Genomic DNA, 26739 nt, shown 5'->3' on the forward strand with positions numbered 1-26739 from the left:
AAATGACTAGAAGGTTGTCACTGTCTTCTGTAGCTCCTCTTAACATTAATCCTTTGCCCAAGCTATGTTCAAGAGAAGAATGAGATTAAACATAATTTACAAAATCCTGTTCATACAAACCTAAACGAAATGGCAGTTGAATGTATAAACAGCCACAAGTTACTGCTTTAGTTTCAGCAAACCCACATATTCCAATGTACCTCTTGTTATCAAATTTCAAAAACTTTTTGAAAGACCCAACCTAAATCTTTTAGGACTACATTATACACAAAAATGTGCAACATTTACTTGGGCTGATACTGGAAAGTGCCAGAGCACTGGATTGGAAAGCAACACATCTCCACAACACGCACTGAAGAGCCAGGTTTCCAGGATCCAAGAGCCAGATCAGCTGGGATGATCCCACTGGTCCCACAATATGGGCAAAGGAGGGGCCATGTGGCAGGGACTAACCCACCTGCCAGGGACAACCACCACCGGCCTTTGCAGAAAGGCAAACAGCTACCACACTCTCTGTGCCTGCGGTTGTGGTCTTCTGGAAACAAAACAGAACCCATCCTCTCTCTGCCTCTGCCATATTGGTGTTAAGCCTGAGTAGTGCAATCAGGCCAGGTGAAGAGAGCTTCATGAGTGTCAACAGGATGGGACCTGGGGGGACCAGATTCAAGGAGCTAGTGGGACAGTATTAATCAGTATGGTAATACAGCTGTCAATCAGCAGCCTGCTGCCAGGAGTTTATTACCATTATTTATATTTAAGTAGCACTTAGATTAAGCTCCTCCTGAACTAAGCACTTCAAACCCAATTTCTGCCCTGGAGAGTTTATGATGTTAGTGGATAGCACACAGAAGTGATGGGAGGGGAAGCAGGGAAGTCAAGGGACTTGCTTAGCTTAATCCCACAGCGAGCAGAAGAGTTTATACAGCTATTGTCGTAACTCATTTTCTTATTCAATGGATGACATTGCATCTAGAAGGCTGAAATCCTCCTGTAACACACTGAGAGCAGTATTGACTGTAATTAATCTTAGACATTAAAGAGATCATGGATCTGATAGTGGACAAGTACTCCAGAATAAATCAGAACATGAGATGAGGCAGACTTCAGGCCTTATCAAGGAATTTTGCCAGAACATAGGGTCTAATATTGCCAGAAGTGTATAAAGTGCCATGAAAATTCTGTGCTTATTAATGCATAGGGACATTGCATAGGGACACTGTTGTTTCTAATGACATTATCAGAAACTCAGCAAGTGTAATTTAACAGTAAAAATAATGCATTTGTCACATGTAGCTTACATACAATTGTAAAATACCTGGAAGAATGAATCTAATTTTATTTTTAATTAAATAAAAAGAAATACAAAATAATTAATTGAAGAGAAGTGCATGAATGCATTTGAACAGATCCTTAGCTCGGGTCTATTTTGGTGGGAGCAAATCAATGTAACTGAAGAACACTGCAGCTCATAAACTTCAATTCACTTTTTTTTTTTTAATTGCTGTATCTTACCCCTTTTTAGCAAGATCTGTTTTTGAATAAATAATAATCCAAGAATATTCAATGCTATATTGGACACGATTGCTGATAAATATTTCAGAAAATATAGACAGTCTCCTACTTTAGTCTATTACTTCCTCATTACTTTCACTTCCAAAATTTCATGATTAGTCTAAATCCTGGTGATTAGTACAGGTATGAATAAAAGCATTAAAGTTTATTAGTATTCAGGGTAGCACATTATTTTTTATTGTTCGCAGGAATCAGTACTTAAACTGAACATGGCATTAGGCATTTACTTTCAGAATGTTATGTGTCTAAAAGTGGCAGAATAAATAGGAAAAAACATGGTTGCTGTAAACAGATAATGCAAACAAGAACAGTTGAATTTTTTTCTGGATGATTTAGTAGTAGATTTGAAAACCTTTAGAATACAAAATATTTTGTGTTTCCAATTGTTCACATCTTCTACCTTTCACTAAAGCTGAATTCACCTGGATATATACCAGGATGCCCTTCTATCTGACTATTCAGCTGGTTACTCAGCAGGCCTTTGGGGGTTTCATCCCAGTGGGTTAAATGAGTATAAAGCTTTTCCTCCAGGAATTAAAGCTCTGGTCATGTGTTTTATGTTATGAGTCAGACCAAAGCACCTCCAAAAGTTGGAATGAATGTCAAATAAGTGTGCTGAGGTTTTCTAACACTGTTACAGAAAACCAGTTTAAATATACACTCTATTTTCCCTATGTAGTCTTTACATGTTTTGTCTGATAAAGAAACTCTATGGAAGCCCCCGATAAGGGAACTTTATAAGGTAAAGAGGACAATTAAGAATAATAAATTTCTTTACTGCTCTATTTAATAAATAAAATGCATAAAGTGTATTCTGGGCAAAGTCCATAGTAACAGCTTTAACATATTAACTGGTCTTTGGATCGGATCATCAAAGCCACAGTAATTTCTGCTCTTAAATAGTGCTGTACCTCCTCGTCCATCAATATCTTATACAGGGCCTGATAAGGTGACTCTCAGCAGCTAATCCTTGTTGTAATCCTTTAGGAAATACAGTCTTCAAGGGAAAATTTACCTGAGTTAGGTATCCAGGAACAAGATGGTGGATGTCAAGATGATGGGTTACACATTATCTATTTAATTTCTGAATATCACAGGTACTTGCATGACAGTACAAGACCTGTGGCAGAGGGCACCAAGAATTTCCATAGCTAAGGTAATCCTGCCCCCTTTGGATCACTGCATCTCCTCTGTGCAGAGCACGAATGTCAAGTTGTCTAGGAATTCTAAAGGTGGAAAGTTCTCTCTCCTGATAGATCCCTGATGATTTTGATATTCTGCAAAAGTATTAAAGAAAAGCTTAACAAACACTTTACACTAGATTTGGCAATGTCCTATTTCTCATCATATTTCCAGAGAATCTGAATTAGAAAATGCATTCTTCCTCCAAGCTTCAGACAGAAAAACCAGTATACTACAAATTAGAATGAAATCTCCTTGCTAGTTGGAAAGCAGTCAAAGCTAAGCAGGATGGACTTGAAAAATGTGGAACAAAATTTTGCACATAGCCTTCTGGATCTCCGTCACAAACAGTATTTTCTCACTTTAGTCCCTCTGTTCACCTCATGACCCATTTTTCATAATCTCTCATATTCAGGTGCCCCTTGAAAGGCATGGCTTAAATGTCAAGGGAATGGTACAGACCCATGAACTAAGGCAAGCATTTATTTTTTTGAAGGCCTTTAGAAATGGCAGATTAACATTCAAAAGGTTGCATCTCTAGAGCCCTTGCTTTCTTTTTGTGATTAGAAAACTGTTGCCAAAGCGAACTGTTGACAATACGCTCGTATTATGATGAGGCTATGATTTTATTATTTATAAAAAAGATCCACCTATGATCACTGGAAGTTCTGTATTTAAACCCCCTCACTGTGAAGCTACTTATCTGTTGTCAATATATTCTCACTGTCCATCTCCTTGTAGTGATCTCTTACTGCCCTAGCACCTCCTCTTACTGCTCCTTCCAACCTGTTAGAAACAGCCAGTTTAGTTCAGGATGTACAAATGATTTTCACAGAAAATAGTAACAAAAAAAGCCTTGCTGTTTGGAGATTTAAAGAAGTTGCTGGTCAACTGGCAGTGACTAAGCAAACTGTTGAGGTCAAAGGGAGTCAGCCAGAAATTTGCAATAGATTATGTATTGATTAAATTTAAGCCATGTTTACTCTCCTTAGGCAGGCAGTTCAGAATCACTATATTGGGAAACAGCTATTAAGATGCTAAACTGTACTGCAATTTAATGGGATTTGAGAATACTGTGTAGCTCCACAGAAGTTGCTATAGAAACAAATATATTTTAATATTAATAATACAGTGTATGCACTTAATCCCCTAGGTTATATAAAATCCATGGAAACCTGAAAGTTCAGGATTGTCATTCCATTGCACTCTTGCTTCAAAAGTACAGCGTTGAGCTGTATTTATTACCTTTAATTGCACAAGCTCTCTGAGATAAGCAGTTCTCATTTCACGTAGTAAGGAAATTGATATTTCACACAAGTAAAACAAAACCTTCTGGAATGGGGTTAGTAAAATATTCACATTTTTTATAAAGGAGAAAATACAAATGGCAAATATTACAGCCAATAAATGTGTTTGGAAACATGGACTAATACATTAGAAGCAGATTAGTGTTACTGATGCGAATAGCTCCTTTTGTGGCTGGTTTGTGCTCAGAATGGGATATTAAAGAAGCTGCAATGGCTTAATTATTATGCTAACTAGGAAACTGTCCTCCTAACTGATTTCAGAGAAAGCTGTGGGAGAAGGTGGACCTGTTCAGATGGTCTGGATGAAGAATCCAGCCATTATATTACGCCTGGACACAACAGCTCTCTGTGCAGAACTGAGATACAGGCAGGAGACAGACAGCATGGGGCAATGAATTCAGTAACTTTTATGTTACAGAAGAGACAGGGCTGAAAAAGCCTCTACAGAGAGTTTGTTTACCTCAGCACACTCAGTGGCCTGAAAATGGTTTATTTTTCTTGAGAGCTTTAAAATACATGAATGGTAGAAAAATAGAGATGTTAATACCAGTTTATGTGCTTCTATTGCTAAGTGGTTTACTTTCAGAATTCAGTGTGGAGCTAATGAAACTTTCTTAAACAGCTCTGACCCTTTTTATCTTTTCTCACAGTAATTCAATTTCTGGATGCATCTGAAAATAGTTGAGTTTTGGTTTTGTTTTTTTTTAGTTTATCTCAACATACTGTTTACTGAAGGTATTTAACATACACATGCTCTGAGTAACATTTTGACAAAGCAGATGATGCAAAATTGGTGAGACCTGTCATTTCTCCCTTCTGCAGACATGCTGATACTCTTTTGTACCAGTGGGTAAATGACAGTAGCTAACCTAGATGGAAACGAATGAGGATGGAACTGTTGTAAAGCTTCTCCTTCCACAACACTTTTCTTCTGCAGAGGCTTTACACAGTACCACAAAGAATCAGTTACTGTTTCCCAGGAGGAATGCTCTGAAGTTGTGAAAGCTAAATACATTTTACCAACCACCTCCATATCACAGAGCTCAGGATAACAGTAACCATTTTGGAAAAAAACTGATTTTCAAGGGAAATTTTTAATTTTACCTCATGATGCTGTAGTGGTCAAATACAATAGTGGATGCTCAGAACATGAGATGTATGTTTCTCATGAGGATTTAAATGCTCAGATAGACAGATTTTATCTATTGACAGTGATATTAAAAGCTGTGAAGACTCTAAAATATCCTTTATCCTGCAATAAAGTTGTTTTATAGAGTGAGTTATCTGAATAGATACTTGTAAAACTTGTAAACCCCTCTTTCTCAACAAGAAATAGATAGGCCCAGTGCAGCCTGGGCTATATCTCAATATATGCTAAACTAGAGATAGGAAAAAACAGTAAAAATAAGAACAAATGACATCTTGTATTGAAAGATATTTAAATGTTTACTTCATAAAATCCACATCCTTACTTCATAAAACCTACATTCTATTGCCAAATATCATTAAAAATCCTCACCAGCAAAAAAGGTTTTGAAGGTTGCATGCCAACAGGATATTCCTGTTTCTATGTTATCTGAGGAATTAACATGAGCAATATAAGCTATTAACTACCACAAAAGGGCTATGCAATACCTTCTCTTGCATGCATTGCATTTCACGGAAAATAGAGTATAAAATGATAACTGCAAGAATCAAGTGAAGACCTTAAAGATTTGAAATATATAAGCTTCATTAATACAAAGAGGATATGTCATGGTATACTAAAGTGACCTAGACTTCAAAGTCAGCAAGCTTGAAAAACAGAATATGGTATTTTTAGTTCTCACTGTAATAAATGAAACATTCTAGTTATTAGATTGATAAAATCTTCTTGCTGATTTATTCAGTAATTGATCACAGAATGTTACGATTATACTGGTCAACTGAAAGTGGGAACAACTGTTAACAAGGTAAAGCAACTCTTTTCCTTAAACTACTAAAAGAAGTGTTTGAATTTGATGGGATAAAGCTGATAAGGTAAATGGGACTGCTGGGCTTTTTTAAAATAGGAGTACCAAATGTACAGATAGTTCTGGTTAGCAGATTAAGTGCTTTCAGATATGTTTCAAAAATCAAAAGACAACTTTCAAAATTTATACTGACAAATATTACTCTAATTTCATAATCAAGTAGTGATGACAAATACAGGTTCAACAGCACTTCAGTTGAATGCAGATGGAATTTGATTAAACGTGTACTCCCTGCACTTGTACAGTATGATTAAATTGTCAAACATTTATAAAAGTAAAGGCACGGCTTACTTGACAGCTTATTTGATCTTGGTGTTGACTTGGTGGTCGAGAGTGGGACAACTTCTCTGGCAGCCTTCTGTCAAGGGGATGTCCATTCTCCAAACGAGACTCCCTAGGCTTGTCAAACCAATCTGTTTCTTCACGACGGAGATGATAGGCTTTGAAAACCAAGGACAGGTCAAATGTTCTGATCCAGTGGTGGGCAAAGGGCAATAATGTGAGTTGTGCATAGCAAACATGCATAGTGGTTACCAATCGGCCATGCAGCTAAAGCAAAGTTACAGGCGAGACTTGAGACATTGAACTCAGGCATAATTTAGCTGTAAGTGATACAGCAAAGTGAGAAGATTCTGTTCATGTCAAAATTGGCATTAAATACCAGAAGAAACCCACTGCTCAGTGCTATAGCTTTTTCCTCCCTTCTGGCAGCTCATAAACAGACTGCAGATTTCACACACGTCTAAAATGTTTGATGAAAGAAATTAGTCAAATTAGTTTCTTTGGAGTAGGCTAAGGGGAAAAAAAATCAAACCAGGCCAAAAAACCACAAAACCCAGAAAACAGCCCTCAAACCCAATCTCCGTTAATTTCCAAACTTCTGAGCTGAATATCGTTCAAAATAGTTTTGAAAAAAAATCTAGAACTACTTATAAGAAAAACTGAGACTCCTTTATAAAATCAGTATCATCCCAAATCAAAGAAGATATGAAGCCATCTATACTCTTTGCAATTCTAGGCAGAAATATTGCAAGTGTTCTTATTTTGAATTCCATCCCCCGATATTGCAGTATGAACGTTTATGCACGGAAGGTTAGCCAGATTATTCTTTCTGCAATGATTCTGTAAAACTAATGTTCTTGTATTTGGAACAGTTTTAAACCGGTATAAAATCTAATGTGTTAGACACACTATTGGGATCATAATACCATTTCATTGAAATCTGTTTTATGAACACACTTATTCATGCCTACTGACTATTGATTGGGCCAATTGACAGGTTTAACTCCACTGGGATCAGAATCAGCTCCTACATGTTTAATAATATTTCCACTATACAACATACAGATTTTTATCTATGTTGGCCATCAGTGACAACCAAAACAATGTGCACTCAATTAGACTGTGATGTAAGTTTGAATTTTATGCTTTAATAAGCAAGATAAATTTGGAATTCAGAGAAAGACAGTATTTGTTTCATCAAAACCACCAAAAATTGCAAACCTTAAATAAGGTCAGTTGTTGCTATAGTAACAAGAGTGAACACAATTATTCCATGACATAGAAGAGAATTTAAAATGAAAAATAGTGGTGTGCATAATCTTCTCTATTTAGTTGTTAAAGTAAACATAATCTAGATGGTTTAACAAATAATTAGAAAAAAGTTTAATGGGAGAGAAATAAAAAGTTGTGGTTTCTCATTACTATTTTATTGAATTTCTCCCAAAAGAAAACTAATATATATGCATGATTTTTAAAAAATTATACTTTTGCATGTGGTTAAAACAACATTCTGTATTATATTAGGCCTTTGGACAATTCTTAATCTTGTTTCAGATATTATGCAGTCTCTTCCTTCCTTACTGTGCATAAATTCCATGTAATACAAAATGGTTTGAAAGTATTACTTAGGTCAGCATACATGAATTAAATAGAAATGTCATTAAAGGCTGATGCTTGTCTGGCTAGTTATTAATTGATCTCAATACACCATTATGATTTAATACGCAAATCTTTTATGCTTTACACATTTATGCCAGTTGACTAGTGCCTGCAAGTAGCAGGCTGGTTCATAACTCATTCTGACATAACTTCTTACTGAGGCACACAAAAAGAACCTAACGCATTTTTCTGATCCCAGATACTAAAGCTGGCTATCACAATCTGTGTCATTAGCTGAGCTGTCATTTTCCTCCTGGTTCAGTTGAAGTAACTTTTACTGGATTTCTTCTTTTGAAAAGCTAGCACATGTAGAATCCCTTCCTGCAGTTCAGACCAGCCTACTTCTTTATCAAACTATGACGAATGTGCACATTTCATATGAAACTTTAAAAGTTATGTATGTTTGTGCATATAGACACACACCACACTCACATATACATGCACACAGAATTGGTTTTAGCTTGATTAGTTAGGATTTGTTTCAGCTGGAAACCGGAGAACAGCCAAGATGAATCACTGACAGTCTTGGAAGATACATCCTTTTTTCTGAGACTAACAATATGCAGCCAGATGGTTCCACCTGTAAAAAACTCCTGCTGGAGTCAATAGTGTCCCCTGCTGTTAACCACACACAATTTAACAAGGTGAGATTGAACTCCAGGCTGCGAAGTCCAAGAAACTTGATCAGAGAAATAATAGTAATCACTCTAAATCCCACAGATGAAAAATAACAAGGAGTCAACTGTGTTGATGTGTTGATGTCTTCATATCTCAATTTTAAACTTCTAAATTTAGAAGAATTGTTGAAGTAGAATTGATAATTTAGCATTTAAAGAAAAAAACACCCTCTAGGTGAAAAAGGGGACATTTTATATTTTCTAACCAGCTAACCAGCAGAGACTACTTAGATTCATAAAATTAAGTACTAGCTTCAGCATCCTTGAAAATTATTATTCAATACAGTATTAATAAATGTTTTGTGGAAACTGAGGCATCTGCGGGGTTAATAAAGAACTGTTTGCTGGATTAGAGCTTTCATGATATTAGGAACCCTGAGAAAATAGCAGGTGTTTCAAAAGCTCAAAACACTAATTCTTTTCAACAGGAAGCTCTGGATCTTACGCTCTTTTGACACTAAAGCTATTTTTTAAACCTGTTGAAGTTTGGAATACTGTTGTAGGTACTACTTAGGTGCTGAAGCATGGTTTTAAGATTTGTTGTGATATGTAAGTGTACCTAGTGAAAAACAGAAGGTTTGTCCTCAATGTCCTGTTTCCATTCTGGTATTTATTAAGAAAAGTTACTATTAAAAAAAAATGAACAGACAGTCAAGCATATCTCTCAATTTGAACTGAAAAAAAACAATTTAAACTTAATACCTTGGCTTACATTAATTTTTAGAAGTCTCTAAAGATGAAAATTCAAGCTTTAGCACAAGAAGAGTTTTCCTAAGATAGTGCTTAAGACTGATTTCTTTTTAATGAAATCTCACCAACACCATGTCCACTGTCAGGACACTAAGAGCAAAGTACTGCCCAGATAAAAGAAGGTCATAACTTTCTGAAGAACTGTAATAGTTTCTTTGGAACACTTTTTTATCTTACATCCAAATTATATTAATGTTTTTCAATTCAAGTTACTTGCTATTATACAGCATATTTGGAAATAATGTCATGACGTGTTTTGATTTCCCAAGACTTTACATAAAATGGTGCAAAAATAAAATATTTGTAAACTAACAAAAGCCTCATAAAAAGTGGAAAAATATTGCTAAAAGTGGAAGCCCTGGTGTTCAGGGACGTTCATTCTAATAATGAACATGTAAATTCAATTAGGATACTTCTAAAAGAGAGTAACTAATCAGAGACTAATTTAAAACTAAAACGTGTTCAACCTAAAATGTAATGTGTATTCCTTGTACAAATATATAACAAACATAATGCACTGTAGTACAGAAATAGAATTTGCCATGCTCTGTTTATCTGTGGTACAATAGCACCAAATAGGCATTTTTTGGTGCAGTTTAGTTGTCCTTAGTTTTTAGGAGGAAAAATCCTGTGTCTCACAATGTGACCCTAGGATGACAAGTCAAGTTGAGGCAAGGTAACACCTACTTATTTAAAAAGGGTATGAACTGCAACTTATGGGGTTCCTCTCAACTGCCTTCAGATTTAATTATAGGACTCTGTGTGCTAAGAATTTAAGAACAGTGAAAACACAAGCTTCTGATAAAAAGCTGTTGATCCTGCACCCTCCCTGAAATACAGACTTCATGGTGGGGTTGTAAATATCTAAGAAATAAGAAAGGAAACTTAAGAGAACAAAACTCTTCAATATATTGTAGTATCAAGGAAGGCAAATATATTCAGTTATATAATGCTTATGAAAGATTCAGCAATAATGCAATAATGAACATGGAGGTTAATATAAACCTGAAAAATAAACCATACTACTTCATAATCATGCAAATGTGTCTTTTGAGACAATCATTGCCATTTACAGACAATATAGCGCATGCAAAGTCTCTTTTATTGTGCAGTAATACACATAAGAAAAAGTTAAGGGAGCGCATACAATTTTGAACATCTTAATTTCATTTTCTTTCAAACTGTCTTTATGATTTTTAAACAATTTAGAATATATTAAGTCTGAACTGATTCAAACAAAACTGATACATAACTTGCAGTTATTTAGTACTCAACATCAGATTTAACATTCTGCTATACTTATTCAGAAGAAACATTTTTAATTGCACCATTTATAATACATCAGAAAGGTTCCTTTCGTGAACCTAAGTGAGATAAACTCTTGTGCTTATTTGGCAGACATGTTCTATGGGGTGCATATAAAACCAGCTATGCTGCATAATCCATCATTGGACGTAAAATACTTTATGTAAGTTTCTTGAAGGATGAGATTGTCTTGCACCATCCAAAGGACAAGTTATCTTACATCATCACAATTCTGAATGCACAGAAGTTCACGTGACTGGATGCTTCCAACAAACCATACGTAAAATGTTATTTTGGTATCACATTAAGCTCTATATGGTTCTAACATACAATATGTACTTAATGAACATACTATTTCTATATAAACGCACATCTAACATGGTGCATCGGGAGATGGAATTATCAGTTCTTGAATTCTATTATGAAATTTCATGCAAATAAAATTTCCAGAGTTTTTTAGAGATTTGGGAGATTATTTCCAAATCCCAACAAAAACTATTGCAAATAAGTTCAATGATCCACAGTCACTGGAAAAGGCTCCACAGAAAGACTGATGGTAGGGTCTGTATTGTACATGGAAATTTCCACACAACATCCTTAGAAAAGTAGACATCAACAAGTGAAAAGGAAAATCCACAAGCAAACCAAAGAGAAAGCAAATCAACAACAATATAGTAAGCATGCTAGAGTAGCTTAACAACACCCAGAAACTGATGTAAGGGTAAAATAAAAAATATCAAATTAAACAAGACAAATCAAACCCCAAAAATAGAGATACACAGAAGATGCACCAAGGAACAGAAAAAAGAATGAGCCTTTTAAGTATAACAAAAATCAGACACATGCATAGAAATGAGGATTTGCGTTATGATAGTAAGATACCAGTCTGAGGCCTAGTTTACCTTCACTGTCTGACATTGCATGCTGGAAGTCATCCATGATGAAGGCTATGTCTCGATCATAGCCTCGAGTCCGTGACTCCTCCCTCATATGTTGCTGGACCTCAGGTAATGAATGGCTCGATCCAAACTGGTCCCTGGTATCTGCAGAAATTGGTGGCAAGGGTCCAGCTGCTGCTCTTGCCATTCCCATTGGCTGGCCAACAGGACTTAGTGGGCTCTCTTCCTCTGAGTTCTGTGCTACTATAGGGATCCTTCCCCTGCTTTGGCTAATAGGTAGACTGGTGGGTTTAGTTCTTCCAGAAGGTGCAGCATGGCTAAAGGAAACATCTAAGGGTTCAGCTTCTTGGGCTTTCAGTCTTAAAGAAGAACTGGAAGAATCCCTTTTCAATGACAAATCAAGCCCATACACTGAGGAAGGTCTAGATGAGGGCCTAGATCTACTGCCACTGCTATAAGACTTGTCTGAATCATCTTGTAATGTGGATCTCATTGTTGGACCTAGCGCAGTCCCAAGGCCTGCTCCAATGGATGAAGTCAGTGCTGGCCCCATGTATTTCTGTTGGTCAGTGATGTTTTTTCTAAGGCCAAAAGTGATATCATCCTGAAGAAGCCTTGCCCTAGTAGTAATTCCCCCAAGTGTTGAAGTGCTAGAAGTCATATAGCTTGAATAGTCAGGCTCAAGGTCTCTGCTTTCTTGGATAGGTGAAAACTTTGTTAGTTTGGGGTCTATCAAAGCTTTCTTGTGTTTTGACTGCTTCTGGTAAAGGAGGGCTGCTGGGAGCTGCTTAGCTGCCTGTTTCTCAAGAGTAAGCCTCCCTATGCTGTATTTCTCAGATTTTGGAAAATGCCTGTAGCTGCCCTCTGCATGGTAATACTGTGACAGGCCAGCCAGATGATCAAGACTTTCTGCACCTCTACGGAACTCTTGTTTTATCTGGTGTTTCAGAAGTTTGAGCTCATAAGGGTCCTCCATTGGATCTTCATCAGCTTTAACATAGGAATGTAACCTAGAAGAAGTCTGCAGCGGTGCTAGGAAGTCTGACACTTCTTGTGCTCTCCTGGCCTCAGTTGTGCGAAGCAGTCGATCTGTTTTGGTCAGATCTTTCTCATGGAGGCTAAAACTGGAACCAAGTGCTCCTGTTCCTTTAGTAAGTTCTCCTATATCATCAATGAGCACATAATTTCGGGGTGTATGGTGGTGGTCTATATCTGCATAGAACGAATCTGCAGATATGCTTGATATAGGGCTGCTTGCTATGCTGTTTCTCTCATCTAGCCCTATCCTTAAGTCCAAAGTAGAGTATTTACTGCCCAGCTGGGAAACTGCATAATTATTGTCAGTTGAAACTGGTGCTATCATGAGAGGCTGATTTCGAATTACATCATAGTTTGTTGTTATCTTAGGCTCCAAATACAATGTAGTTTGTCTTGGCTTTGGTTGTATCACCATCATCTGTGATGGGAGTTGATATGACGGCTGTTGCGATGGTGGAGGTTGAGCCTGTGGAGTATAGGACATAGTAGCTCCTGTTTGGAAAGCTGTCTGGGTCTGATAGGGTGAAACCTGCTGGTGATACAAAGGCTGCTGTTGTTGGTAATGTGATTGCTGTGTGAACTGAGTTGGTGCTTGAGTTGGCAGGGCAGGAGATGAATACTGATATTGAGCATATGGGCTTGTAGCAGGGGCAAACTGTGTTTCTGGCTGGGTTTGTGGTGGCATAAACTGGTTAAATTCTGTCTGGGGTGCAGTACGTGGTCTTTCCAAGCCATGCTGAGTTTCTATTCTGGTTGATCTAGTATTATTAACTTCACTGTCTGACATATAATCACGTTCTTCTGCTACTCCTTGGAGATAGGCACGCTCTCTCTTTTCCCTTTCTTTTAGTAAGGCTTCTTTTCTCCTATTAATACCCATTTCCAAGTATCTCAGCTTGGCATCTATTTCTTTTTCCTCCTCATCTAGCTCTGCTTGCTTTTTCCTAAGCTTGGCTGATTCACGTTCAACCAGATCCAATTCCCTGTCTATATCCTGAAGAATTTTGGCTCTGGCCATAGTGTTGGTCCTACAAATCCTTCTCCGTGAAACTGATCCCACAGAAGTATATGGTGACTGAGTTCCTGCTGTTGCTTCCTCTGGAGGTGGGTTGGGCAGAGTCCTCTTCACCTTCTTTTGAGTGCCGGATGGAGTTATGCTTGAAGAACCTTTTGTCTGCAACAAAACAAACAAGACTGAGTCACTATTCTGGAGGCTTGATGGCAAATTAAGGAGTGATTTAGTTTTTTTTTCATGGTATGGCTTTATATCTTAACCACACACTTTCTGTAATGGAGAGGAAAGCTTGTGGCATCTGTGAATAAGCAGCAGAAAATGGCATGAAAAAATTGCCATCAACCTGCTAAAGATCAGGAAGACAGTCAATCTAACAAAATAACAGTGTCACACACTAAGGCTTTGTTTAGCCTAAGATTGAAAAGTTTACTTTATATTCCTGAACCTGAATTGACTGCGATTAAAAAGCTTTTTATTTTCATATGCTTATACAAGAACATATACAGTATGTGTGAGTGCAGGAGGGGAATAAATATAGGCCTATGCATCTTCCTTTTATATAACATTTGATAGAAAAATAAATACATAAGTGTACATATATACATATTCATATATAAATATGTGTACAATCTATACAATCAAATAGAAGTCTCTGCGCCAGACACTGAGTGCATACTAAGCAGCTACAACTTGTACTGAAATCCAGACACCAAAGGAAGACTTTCTGGTGCCAACACATTTGGTACAACAGGTAGTTCTGGGTCAATGTTGTAAATTTTGCCTCACCTGTGCTGATAAGAGACGTTTTCAGGGAAGATTCTTGGGCTTTACAAAAGTGGTATGCACTTTCTTCAGTTCACTGAAGACTTTCTTAACTGAAATTTGTTCCAGTTCCAATGCTACAGTTTAAAACTTTAAAAAAGAAGTTAAGTAGCATGAAAATATAGGAACCTAGTTCAGTCCAGATGTCCAGACTTCCCCACAGTTAATGGTGGAAGTGTGATTCATCCTGATCTAGGGGAAGTATTTACCTTAGGCTCATGAGTCATTTTTTGAAAGTGCTTATCTCTCTCCATCAACTAGGAAAGGAGGCATTGCAACTGTTTCCTACCAATTTTGCCTTAGCAAAGGAAAAGAGACTGACCTATACACACACACTAAAAATCATCACCTCAGCCATCAGAGAATGCAGCTGTGTTAACAGCAAAAGATGGAAACACTTTAGTACAGTTTAATAAGCAAAGTAAAAAGAATATTAACCAACTTAAGTCTTCTGCCTCTGCAGACAAGGATGGCACTTCAGCAAGCATTAACTGTTATTAATTAAACATTTGATTTCTTCTGAAATAAATGCTACTTCACTCAGATAAAAAGTTAACAAGATTAATTTTAATTAGGAGTTTATAAATCACTATTTTTCTGTTTATTCTAATATGTTGTCAACAAATGGTAAAAGATTTTAGAAAGTGTTGACAACCCTGTTTTGCTGCTCCTCTGTTGCCTAACCTTAGCAAATCACAATAATCAACACATCATTTGTCATAGATCTTTAAAGAAACATTCACTACCTTTTCAAGTGTCATTTAAGCTCTTTTCATCCTCTTCATCTAAATTCCATCAACTTTTGCATGTTTCAGATTTCAATAAATGCAATTTAATTTCATTTTCAGCTTCCTGTGGCCATTTCCCAAACCCATGTTGTGCCAACAAATCAAAGAAACTAATTTTCTCCTGCTCAGTGTGTACTTATAATCAAAGACAAATTAATCATCTACAGTAGGTCTGGTTGGCTAATAATTTATATTGTAAATTCCGTGCAATACCACTGCTATTTCCCCCTCCCAAGCTGAAAGAGCAATCACAGATGGTGAAGCAGTCACAGATGGTCACTGGTATTGGGGAAGAGCTATTAATAACACACTCATTAAAAGGTCTATAATACATACGGAATTATTATTTTCAGATGACAGTTAAGTTGCTGATGAATAAATCCCAGAATCAGCTTAGAATACATTTTATAAAAAATCAAAATGAAACAAAACAAAAATCTTGGGTTTATATCTTTGTCTACATATAAAGAAACTCAGACTAATAGATAGTACAGGAAGATGTACCACTTGCTTTTGAAAAAGTATTGATAACTTCTAGTTCTCAGCTGCTATTCTTACAAAAGTCAAGTCTTGATTATTTTTACTTGATTTTATATTGGACTAAAAAAAAATGTATTTTAGTACTATGATAAAATACGTAGGTTTTTTTCTTTTTCATGGATATTCTCAGCACCAGTCATATTAGCACGTTACCTGGGAAATGCTTTAGTAGCTTGAAGGGAAGTGCAATTGCAGTATTTTGACAGGTAACATCAGAATAGTTGTTAAATTTAGGGTTTGCATTTCATTGCATTTGTTAATTAGCAGGGAAAAAAGACAAGCTAGGGGTGATCTTCACCAAATTCTAATCTCTTTATCACAAAGAATTGGGAGTGGAAAGGAGTAATTGTGCTGCCTAGCCTTAACCCAGCATTTTTGGCCCCTGTAACACATTTATAATGTTACACTCATTTTAGGTTTAAAGTATCCAAAGGAAAGCTGGGGCAGAAATCTTCATGAGACTACCTGGAGCCAAAGAAATCTATCAAATACAGGTAGGCATTCTTAGATTTTTCAATTACTGGTCAAAGTTTAGGTTGTATGTCAGGCAGATGACCTTAGCAAGCTCTCTGACTGAATAAGCCATAAGGTTTTCTACCCTATTTTATCACATTTTCCATCTTCTTCATTCTTACCCATTTGCTTCTAGCCTTCACCCTCGCTAATTTGCCAAAATCATTCTGTGTTTAGCAAATGATCAACACTAAATGCTGACTGTAAATCTCAAGAAGTAAATTTTTCTGCTTCTTGTTTCACCATGGCCACCTTATAAATATTACTTTATTTCTGACCCTTGTATACAGTGAGAATTTCACACTAGTCTGGGACATCCTTTCAGGATGGACATAATGGCAATCAGATCTGCCCCTGAGGCAAAGCTGACTTTACTGAAATAAGTCCAAAGCTTGTGCTGGAGATAAAGCTACAGATATGTTCTCCCCAATAGTGCAGATTAAAGAACCAAGGAAGAAAAACAATCTTTTGATAATAAAGAGGAGAAAAATGCACTCCTCAGTCTAGCAGTTCAATGACAAGATAATGTCACAGTGAGGAACTCAAAATATTGAGCTGAAGGTTGCATGAAAAACTTCCTTTTCTGCCTTGCCAGTACATATTAGTCTTGATGTGCATTATCTCCTCAGTTTTAATTTTTTATAAGTCATCTGGACAAAGGCTTATGAACCCTGTTAAACCGTGTGTTGACTGGAATAATTGAGATGACCATCCTATTCCTTGAGGATCCTTGTGAAAATATTTTTTTCCTACTTACTTTTGTCTCTTCCAATTTGATGGCATTGCTCACAAGACCAGTAAGACTCTGACCCACTACAAGAATCAGTCAAGCACTAGGAAATACTCATACAATCCACTGCTTTTACCTGTTTTAAGAAGATAGCTTACTTCGGAGGACTAAATGGCTCAGGAGATTTGTGATTAATTTCTACCTCTAAACTGTGTTTGATTCTAGTTACTCAACCTTTCTCCTCAGATGCATTTGTTTTAATATGATATGATGTTGTTCTTGCATCCTCCTCTCTCGCTATCTTGTCATGCTTGGATATTAGCTTCATTTGCTCAGAACTGGGTGTACAACTCATACTTCTTGCATATTTTGGATTTTAGTAGCATTTTTCTTTCAGCATTTTCTGTGATCCCAACACAAACAAACTTAAACTTCTTCTTCTGACCTCTTTAGAGCTGACAAAATAGACCTGTACATATTTTTTGGAATAAGTAGGGGCAAAACCTGAAAAAATGTATACAATTATGTAGACACATATGCATATGCACAAACCAATTACAATTGTAATGACAGCATTCTTATTAGCATTTGCCACCACCTGACTATCTATGTAATAGACACAGTGATGTCAGACTACGTACAGATTGTGATGCCATGAAAAAGCAAAGGTAAAGTGGGTTGTAGCTGAAGGCAATACTCTGCGACAATCCCCTGAAGATGCAACAGCATGGTGGAAAGCCTGTTCTACGCTCTAGACAAACAAAACCTTACTGGGGTGAGGTTTCCTGAAGCATCTGGTGTTGACTTGCAACAGACCTGAAATGTCAGCAGAAAGTTGGCTGTACCCTGTACCAGAACCAGTGGAAATAAAATTTTTTGTCTTCAAGCAAGGACTATGCATTCAATATGCTTGGTCAGCAAACTCATGACTAACATCAGCTTGAGAGTTGTACGCTGATGTGTTAAATTAAATTACTGGCAATAAATTTACATATAGAAAAGATGTCAAGCAGTGAAGGGACTAAAATTACTCTCCCATTCAGAAAACAGGTCACTTTATGTAGGGACCAATGCAGGTACTAAGGCAGCAATGGCGTGGAAGGTGAAGTCTGTGCTGCAGCTCTCTGTGTTCCAGCTCTCACACCTGGGATTTTTCACATATCAAAAAAACTCCCCAGATGCACCCTTCCAAACCACAAAATGCACAGTAAAAATTGCAATTGTAATGAAACCATTTGGCTTACTAAGGTTTGGTATGTGTTACTTGGTATTAACGGTATGTGCTCTTCATCATTAGAAATACACCAGTAAGAGCACCTAGAAATTTTGGCAATTCATTATATTAAACATTTAATTTACTTCAAAGAATCTAAGAAAATCAGTTACCATTCATAAAGAACCTTCTGGTAATATAACAGTATGCTTAAAATTGCTTCTAAATGAAACCTAATTCCAAAAAGATATTAACATAACACACTAATATTAGACTACTTCATTGTAAGGATGGGATCCTTAACTGCATCTTCTTGCAGGATGCAGAGATATTGGACAATGTTTTGTAGCTTGTCCTGTGCAAAGCTTGTCCTGTGGACCATTCTGGACTTAATATCTGTTATGTGGTAACTACTGATTAAACGAGACCTGCTTTGTTAAACCTTGTAGTAACAAACATTAAAGCAAGATAATTGAAGAACTTCTCTCCACTGGCTGACATAGGGTCACTTTAATGGCACGAAGAACAACAGTGTGGGAATCCACCTCTTAACTCAAAAGGTAAAGGGAAGCAGATGAATTGTGCATGATAAGGAACGTATAGTAAAACGTGTATTTATAAAAGCTAGTCTCCTCAGCAGTGCTGAGAATGGAATAATACATGTTCTGAACAAATTCTAACCATCAGCAAAACCCTATCAACCAACCTGTACTGCCTTGGCTTGTGTGCCACTGCTGGCAAGGGGAGTGGAAGATTAATTTGATGAGCTGAATTTGGCCTTGTTTATGGGAGGGAAATACCCTGCTTTATGAGTAATATACTAGAGCTTTCCTTTAATGTAACTCTTGTCTTTTTCTTTTCTGCAAGAATTTTGCTCTAGGGACTAGGCAGTCAGGCAGAAAACTAGTTTCTAAATCATTACACAGTAGCCCTGAGATGCCAGTCAGCCTGATTTTTTTCTTTTATTTTTTTTTTCTTTTTTTTCTCACTCCTTTGGAGGTAAATTTCCGTTCTGTTTAAACCGATACAAAATTTTTAGAAATGGTATATTCCAAAACTAATAATTTTCCAGATTTTTTTTACTTTCATTTCTGTCAGTCACTCATTCCTCAGTTGAGCACTTCTGTGTTTCCATCCTCTTACTCCTTTTATTTTCTCTGTGAAATTGTTTGAAATTGCCATTTTCACTTCAAATGCAAGGGGAACAGCACAGTGCTCTTCTTACCAGCTGACGTGACAAGAGATAACTTCTTTCCTCAGTTAAACACATAAAAGGCCATATGCTTCTTTTGATCTCGAGAGGAGAAAGGAGAAATTCAATGGAAATTTTATATGCGAAGTGCAGACAGATGTGGACTTTACACAGTGATTTTCAAAGGAATCTAAACCTATGTTTCATCTACTTTATGAGAGTAGGCATAATAGTTCTCAGTCGTTTGCATAGAAGAGGCTGTTTTACACAGACTAACCAATTTGCAATTTAATTGGAACAGGAATGACAACTTTTGCCTGTAAGGGCAATGGGGCATTTCCCTCCTCAATTTATATTGATAAAGATTAGGAATAGTAGCTTAAATCAGCAAAATACATCAGTGGAAAATCAGTTTATGAGAAGAACGAAATCCACTGCTTTGAAACTTTGACTTTAAATAATGTAACTTGGAACAACACTCCATATATGTGCATTTCTCTGATTTTAGACAACATCCATATTATTCACAAGCTTATGTTTTCATTTCCTCATCTTATATCTACAAAAAAATTCTATACTGTTTTCCTTTTCTGCTCACTGAAGACACAGCAGTCTCTACCAATTTCCCTCAGTACAATTCACTACTGTTTGTTCTTTTTTTTCCTTCCATAGCTTAAGTCTTATACAAAAGGAAGACATTTCTGGTTAACACGTACAGTAATATTATCTTCAAAATTCATCAGGAAACAATTATTTTCTTTCTTATTCTTCATTTGCCTCTGCTATTCTTTGCTATTTTTATTTGTAATCATATTACTTGTCTTTTTAAAGTGTTGTGGCATACAAGTTTATCCAAGAGATTTGCTGTCCAATTAATATTAAACATCTATAGAATCACATGTATCTCAGCTGCTCTACTATGGGGAAAAATCTCTGGCAGATTGATTCAGATGATGGGCTAACAGAAAGAGATAAATTGTCAGAGTTGAGCACTGCTTCTGCATTGACATCTTTGTACAAAATTGGCTCAATATTTTTCCCACTATTCAATATCTGAAAAAAAAGAAAAAAAAGGAATAATACGGAAAAAAAAAGGAAGGGGAAAATGGAAAGGAGAGGAGAACAGAAAACTGCTGTCCTCAAACCAGAAGAACATCATGGTCAGAATTTCTTCTTTGAATGACAAACACAGATTTCATACCTTGTTGCAAATGTCTTGAAAACACTGCAGCAAATATATAGCTGCTGTTAGGCAATATCTACTAATGCTTACTAAATGTTTGTCTTTGTATGCTTTGTACTAAAATATGTTCACAATTCTTAAGTATTTCGTTTATATATCTCTATATTAAAAACTATCAAGGGAGTTCACAGAAAGAAAATAGTATTCTATCACTGCTAAAATACTGTGGGTTTAGTACCAAGCGCAGTATAGTACTACAGTACTATAGCCCTAGTCCAGTACAGAAACCTGAATCTGATATGGAATTCAGAATAAATACCTTTGTCTGTGAATTAGAAGCTTTTCCTGCTGGCAAATTTTAAGAAGGTAGTCCTATTTTTGTTTAAAAGACAAAAGGATCCAAACAAATGGATTTATCTAGATGGTATCTTCCTTATGACTCATGAAAGTTTCTGAAGAAGAGTATTCTGAAATATTTTCTGCTTTGACAACCCACAAGATTATGAAATAAATGACAAACCAGATGATAAGGTGCATGGAACTACATACTGCATAACAGTAAGATGGACAAGAGAAAGATTCACTATCTGAAGAAACACTAATGGCAAAGCTAGAATTGCTATGAGGTAGGTGCTTAACAAGATAAAGACAAAGTCTGTTGATTCATGGTGACTGTACTGTACTACAACATAGCATACCACACTGTAACATAATTAATGCTTCTTAATCACTCATTACTTCTTCTTCCCCACTCCCCATACTGTTCCACTGACAGTCTAAAAGAGACATTTTACGTAAATACAGAATTGTGGATACTCAGAACTTCTCAAACTTACCTTTTGATAACTTCTCAGTTATCAAAAGTTCCATGAAGCAGATGGACCATTTGATGCCTGTGCTAGGTTAAAATACAAATATTGTCTGCCCACAATGCCTGGTTTTGGATTAACTAACTAATGACACTGGACTGTGCCTCAGTAATATGTTCTGATACAGAGGCAATGCGATTCTGCCATTAGTAATTCAAAACAGCTATATTAAAGGGTATTTTGCCAAAGTATTGATAGCTTCAAGATTAGCTGATCATGAAGCTGTTTGTGGCCATAGAAAAAGACATCAGTCATCTTCACTTTGGAATTACAAAGTCCTTAGGGTAAATCTTTATAACACATAATACACATCCTCATCATGGGCTCATTCACGCATAGTAATTAATAATATACTGTTTCTCATAAGGTAACATACAAATCATTATATGTCATTCCCCTCAGTCAGAATAATAAAATCTATTTGAAATTTATATCTCATCTATGAAAAACTTTACTGGATTATAAAGTCTTTTCCCAGTCAATGAGAACTACTTTAAATTCTCTTCCTTTGCAATCTAACTGAGAATCCTGGCCAGAAAATACTGGTGAGAAAAATTCAGAACAGTTTATACTTATCAGTAGGATATGCATATGCTGAATTAACACCATCTGTTTCCAACTGATATCAGACTACTTTGCAAACTTTTAGCTACAATAAAAAGAGAAAAAAAAACCCAACACCAAAACCCTCTCTATCTCTGAAACCAAGGAAATATTAATCTTGTTTTACAGGAAAAAAACAAACAAACAAAAAAAGTGTGAGAAAATCTTGGCTTTTTCTGCCTCTCCTTCACTACTGACTTCCTCCAAAGAATGGTAGCTGACGACACTCCACATGCTGTGCCACAGCCCTTGTTTATTCGCAAAAGTGAGGATTCATCTGCCCAAGCGCAGACATGATGTACAGAGCTAATCTGAGCTAGTCCTCCAGACTACCAAACTGAAGGCAAGTGTCATTTTTCTTCAGCTCACTCCGTAATCACACCCGTTTCTCTTACTGACTGTAGAAACAGCCACATGTAACACAGATGTCACCTGTAAATGTCTCAAGACAGAGGTCAGTCCCACCCCTAGCAGCTGCAGCAGTTTGAATTCCTGCTTCTGGGTCCTCATGCAGGATCTGTTCTGTAGCAGAGTTTTAATCCTTTGTGCAGGAATCACCACCTCTGCAGTTCTCCAGAAATGACACCTCTCCTCAGCAATCAAAGGCTTCAGGTTTGGCTCAGTTTGATCATTCAGGCAGTATTTATTTTATTCTGCACTCATGATGCTTTGCTCCCCTGGTTTAAGATTAAAGGTGGCAGAGCAAGTAGAGCCTTAGATTAATCGCTTTCTCTAAAATGTGGTTTGTGCTGGGGAACAATGGCCATGTAACTCCTGCTGTAAGGCATGGATTAGACAAACTCACCAGGTGCCTACTTGCTTAATTCAGGCCTTTCTATACACACCTATACCTCCTTTTTAGCCTAAGCACGGCTTCTGCTCAGCCCTGACTTCATCCATACTGTTGTGCACCTGCAGAACAGTCTGCACCAAATATCCTTCCTCCTCTTTCCAAAAGAACCTTTAATTTTACCGATGCAACACATTCTATTGTAGAAAAACATACTTCTTACTCTGCTTTGGTACTGTGTATAGTTTTGTCAGGTTTTCAAGTTCTGTAATGACTAATAGTGCTTCATGGTGGCTACATAGTTGTCAAAATTACAGCATTACACACTATTAGAATAGAAAAGGAAGAAAAGGCAGAAGAGAAACAAAAGGTTTGTGAAACTCTCTCTGGTTACTAACACCTGGCTTCCAGGCTTCACTCCATTCCAACAACTCACCAGCCTTCTGGTCTGCAGCACATTCTGCATCATCCTCTCTGCATCAGCTGGACAAGTTGCTTTCTCCATCAGTTCAGGTTCTGAGTCCATTCCTCTCTCTTTTCTGCAGCTTCTCAGTGTCTCCCTAAAACTTCCTTCTGCCTGAAACTTCTATTATTTCCCCTGTCCCTCCACCTCTCCTTTTCTGAAGCAGGAGAACTCCCCCTAAAATACCCTCAGTTGCTCCCAGGACAGGAGCAATCTCAGTCTCTCCAGACGCTTCCAGCCAACCCAATCCTCTCCCGTTTTTAAAGCAATGTAACTGAACTTGACAACAAACACCCGAATAGATGGTCTGCCACAGATGGCTAAACCTACGAAGTGTGAAAACCACTCACAGTATGTCCAGATTTTCCATTATACTTTTGCTACAGCGAGAGAGTGTACTAGCCAGACCACATAAAACTCCATATTCCTATTCTTATTCTCATATAAGAATGGCAATTTCCAGTTTGATATAAACCCATTTCCAAGTGATGCAAGCTAAACAAAGCCAAATCAACCTCTCCACCCACCCAACCCCAATGCTTTCAAAGAAGGCATTAATATTTGAATAAACATGCTGTACTGGTACAAAACAGAACATCTTCTCATGGAAGAAAAATAGCTTTCATTGTGTTGTTTGTTTAAATTTATACTAATTTTTTTTCCCAAACAAAAAAGGTCTCTTAGAAGGCATGAAACCATTTATTCAAAGTTTATCTACCCCAGCCTCCTTCTTTTTGTTTTCTGTTTTTCTTGTATATTACACGAGATTTACTAAATGGAGCTGGGAAAGGTAAGTGGCAATGTCTCATCATTAGAGAGTACTTAAAAGCAGGCTGGATATCAGCACTAGCTCTTCACAAAAGAAAACCAGTCAAGACACACAACTCGGTCTTGATTATCTCAACTGTGAATAAAACTTTGAGAAAGTCCTGATATTTAGAACAGCCTCCATTTTTTCTAAGTATAAATGGATATAATTTTTATACCTTATTGTTTTAGCAATTATTAACTAGCAATTTATACAACACTGAAACCAAGATTCATTTTCAGAAGAGGAATTCAGAGTGTTCTACTCCTGGATAGTTTCAATCATATGACAGCCTTGCAGGCTATGTGATATTTAATCCAACTGTACAGAGTTGAGGAAGAAGAAAGAAGTAACCTTTAATGAATTTTCTTCCTACTATTTTAATAGCAATTACACTGTTTTAGAATCATGACCTTCCTCTTTCCATTTCTGCTTAACTGTGACAAGAAGGACAGGAAGATAGAAATTTGGCAAGCTTACTTTTAAACACTAATGAAGTTAAAAATAAAGAAAAGGCAGCAGAAAAAAACCTCCGAAGTTAATGTGAAAGACGTGTCACTTGCATTTTCCAAACCTATTAGTATATATTTAAAAAAAAAAAGCAAAAACAGAACTTAAACTGACTGTGATGTTTCAAAGCACCACATTATGAAAATTCTCATAATTGACCTGGAATCTAGGATATACTTTCACTGCAGATACAAAAGGAAGAAGATTGTTCCACACACACATTTTCAGAGCCCCTAATTAGTCTTGTTCCAAACCATTCTTAGTCTACCACTGCCATAGGTAAAAATAAATCTAAATAAAAAGTAGCTTTACTTGAATAATACATATGGACTATACCAATTACCCCAAACATGCAGTGCAAAGTGAGTTTTACTATAGAAACAGGAAATAAACAGTAAAAGATGTTTACAAGATGAATACACATTTAGGTGGTTCCTTCTCTATTGTTTTTGTGTGTTGTTCTCACTGTTTTAATATTTTTAGTGACAGTAATGAGTCTGAAGTTGCTTTTACAGAATAAGCACAGAGTTTACAAATTAAAAATTAATAAAACCCTGAAATGTGTATAATCATTCAAATGCACATTCTAGACAAGTGGGAGAGTAAGGTCTAAAAAATTAGTCCAAACTGAATGGCTTCTGAATCCGCATTTTAACTTCACAAAATATCTGGCTTTGCAGTCATGCCATTCAATGTTTTTTGGGTTGACATATAATTATGGAAAGTCAAATGATTGTTCTGAAGTCTCAAATAGTCTGATGTTCACTATGGCTTATTGCAGCCTAAGGTGCAGTGTATGGATACATCTTCTTACACATAAGAAATGTCAGTATTTGTGGGTTGAAAGCAGACCTGTGGGGTGTTAGTGTGATTTGTCAAAGATATGCGGGCCAAAGACTGAAAAAGGCAGAAGTGACAAATGGGTTTTAGCAGGTGAGGATGTCAGAAAAAAATGTTGTGCTACGAATCTCCTGCACACAAAGGTTTAAGAAAACAGTATTGCACAAAACAAGAACAGTATGAGGATAAACAAGAGAAGAACACCTATTAGTCACTCCTTAGTTGTAAACCAGGAAAAAATGGCTGAACATGAAAAGGATTCTTCTAAACCTTCATTGCATTATCACTGCATGTCACAAATAAGAAAGAACTTTAGCTAGGTTTATAACATTCAGATGGGGATGCAGCCCAATTTCCCCAAGGTAAGAACCATCCTGGAAAGAGGCCTTGGCTTTTCGAAAACATTGAAACAAAGGATGGAAAGACCAGAAGCACAGACTTTAAGTAGCTGATTTCTGAAAGTCACCATTCAGTAACAGACCATAATGGTAAGTTTAATAGTACTCTAGAGGTGAGGAATGCCTACCTGAAACACTAAATAGCTGGGTGTTAAATAGTATTGGGTGTAGAAGAATAGTTTCGGTCGTTACTTCAACTATATAAAATCAATAGGTAAAGAGCTTTTGTTTCAGTTTTTCTTGTGTTTAGATAAATCTGGTTTTGTGAAGGTTCTAATATTATTAGCTTTTAAGAGCACCTAGATCTAAATGAAAAACTTAATAAAAGTATTACTATTTCATATTTTGCAAATGCTTTTTTTATTTATTTATTTACTTGATATTACGGTTTAATATAAACATATTATTTAAGCAAAGCAACATCACTTAGCTGAAATATTTTGCATCAAAGTTAAAGCTTAAAGGGTCTCAAGCTTAATAGCCATTAGTTTATTTGTCTCTGAGCCAAGACTGACAAAAGGTTATTGTTTAGCATCAGTTATGCACTGATTTTAGAGCCTTGGACAGACAAGGATAGAGATCATCAAGTCATTTCCTATGATGAAGATTGCTGTTATTTTATTTTAGTCATCAAGTCAGGAAATCAAATGGTTTTTACTTCATTTTCAGATGGCAGTGTTTATATTCACAGATATTTGATAAGTCCATAAACAAAAGAACCTTGCTGTAAGTAGTACAGACCTTGTAATGCTTACAGACCAGCTGCTTGTATTTCAGCA

The 26739-nt window shown here is 36.5% G+C and overlaps 1 protein-coding gene across 1 annotated transcript in view; it reads right to left on the reverse strand.

Annotated features, from left to right (window-relative positions):
* The window catches only part of LOC104405058 (protein piccolo-like), a 189128-nt gene that overhangs the window by 132168 nt on the left and 30221 nt on the right, over nucleotides 1–26739 (reverse strand). The window contains 2 exon segments of the mRNA XM_010013653.1: nucleotides 6365–6513; nucleotides 11649–13857. Coding sequence (XP_010011955.1) covers nucleotides 6365–6513; nucleotides 11649–13857 — 2358 coding nt within the window.

The sequence above is a fragment of the Nestor notabilis genome, unplaced genomic scaffold (genome assembly GCF_000696875.1).
Source record: "Nestor notabilis isolate BGI_N333 unplaced genomic scaffold, ASM69687v1 scaffold474, whole genome shotgun sequence".
Classification (NCBI taxonomy): Eukaryota; Metazoa; Chordata; class Aves; order Psittaciformes; family Psittacidae; genus Nestor; species Nestor notabilis.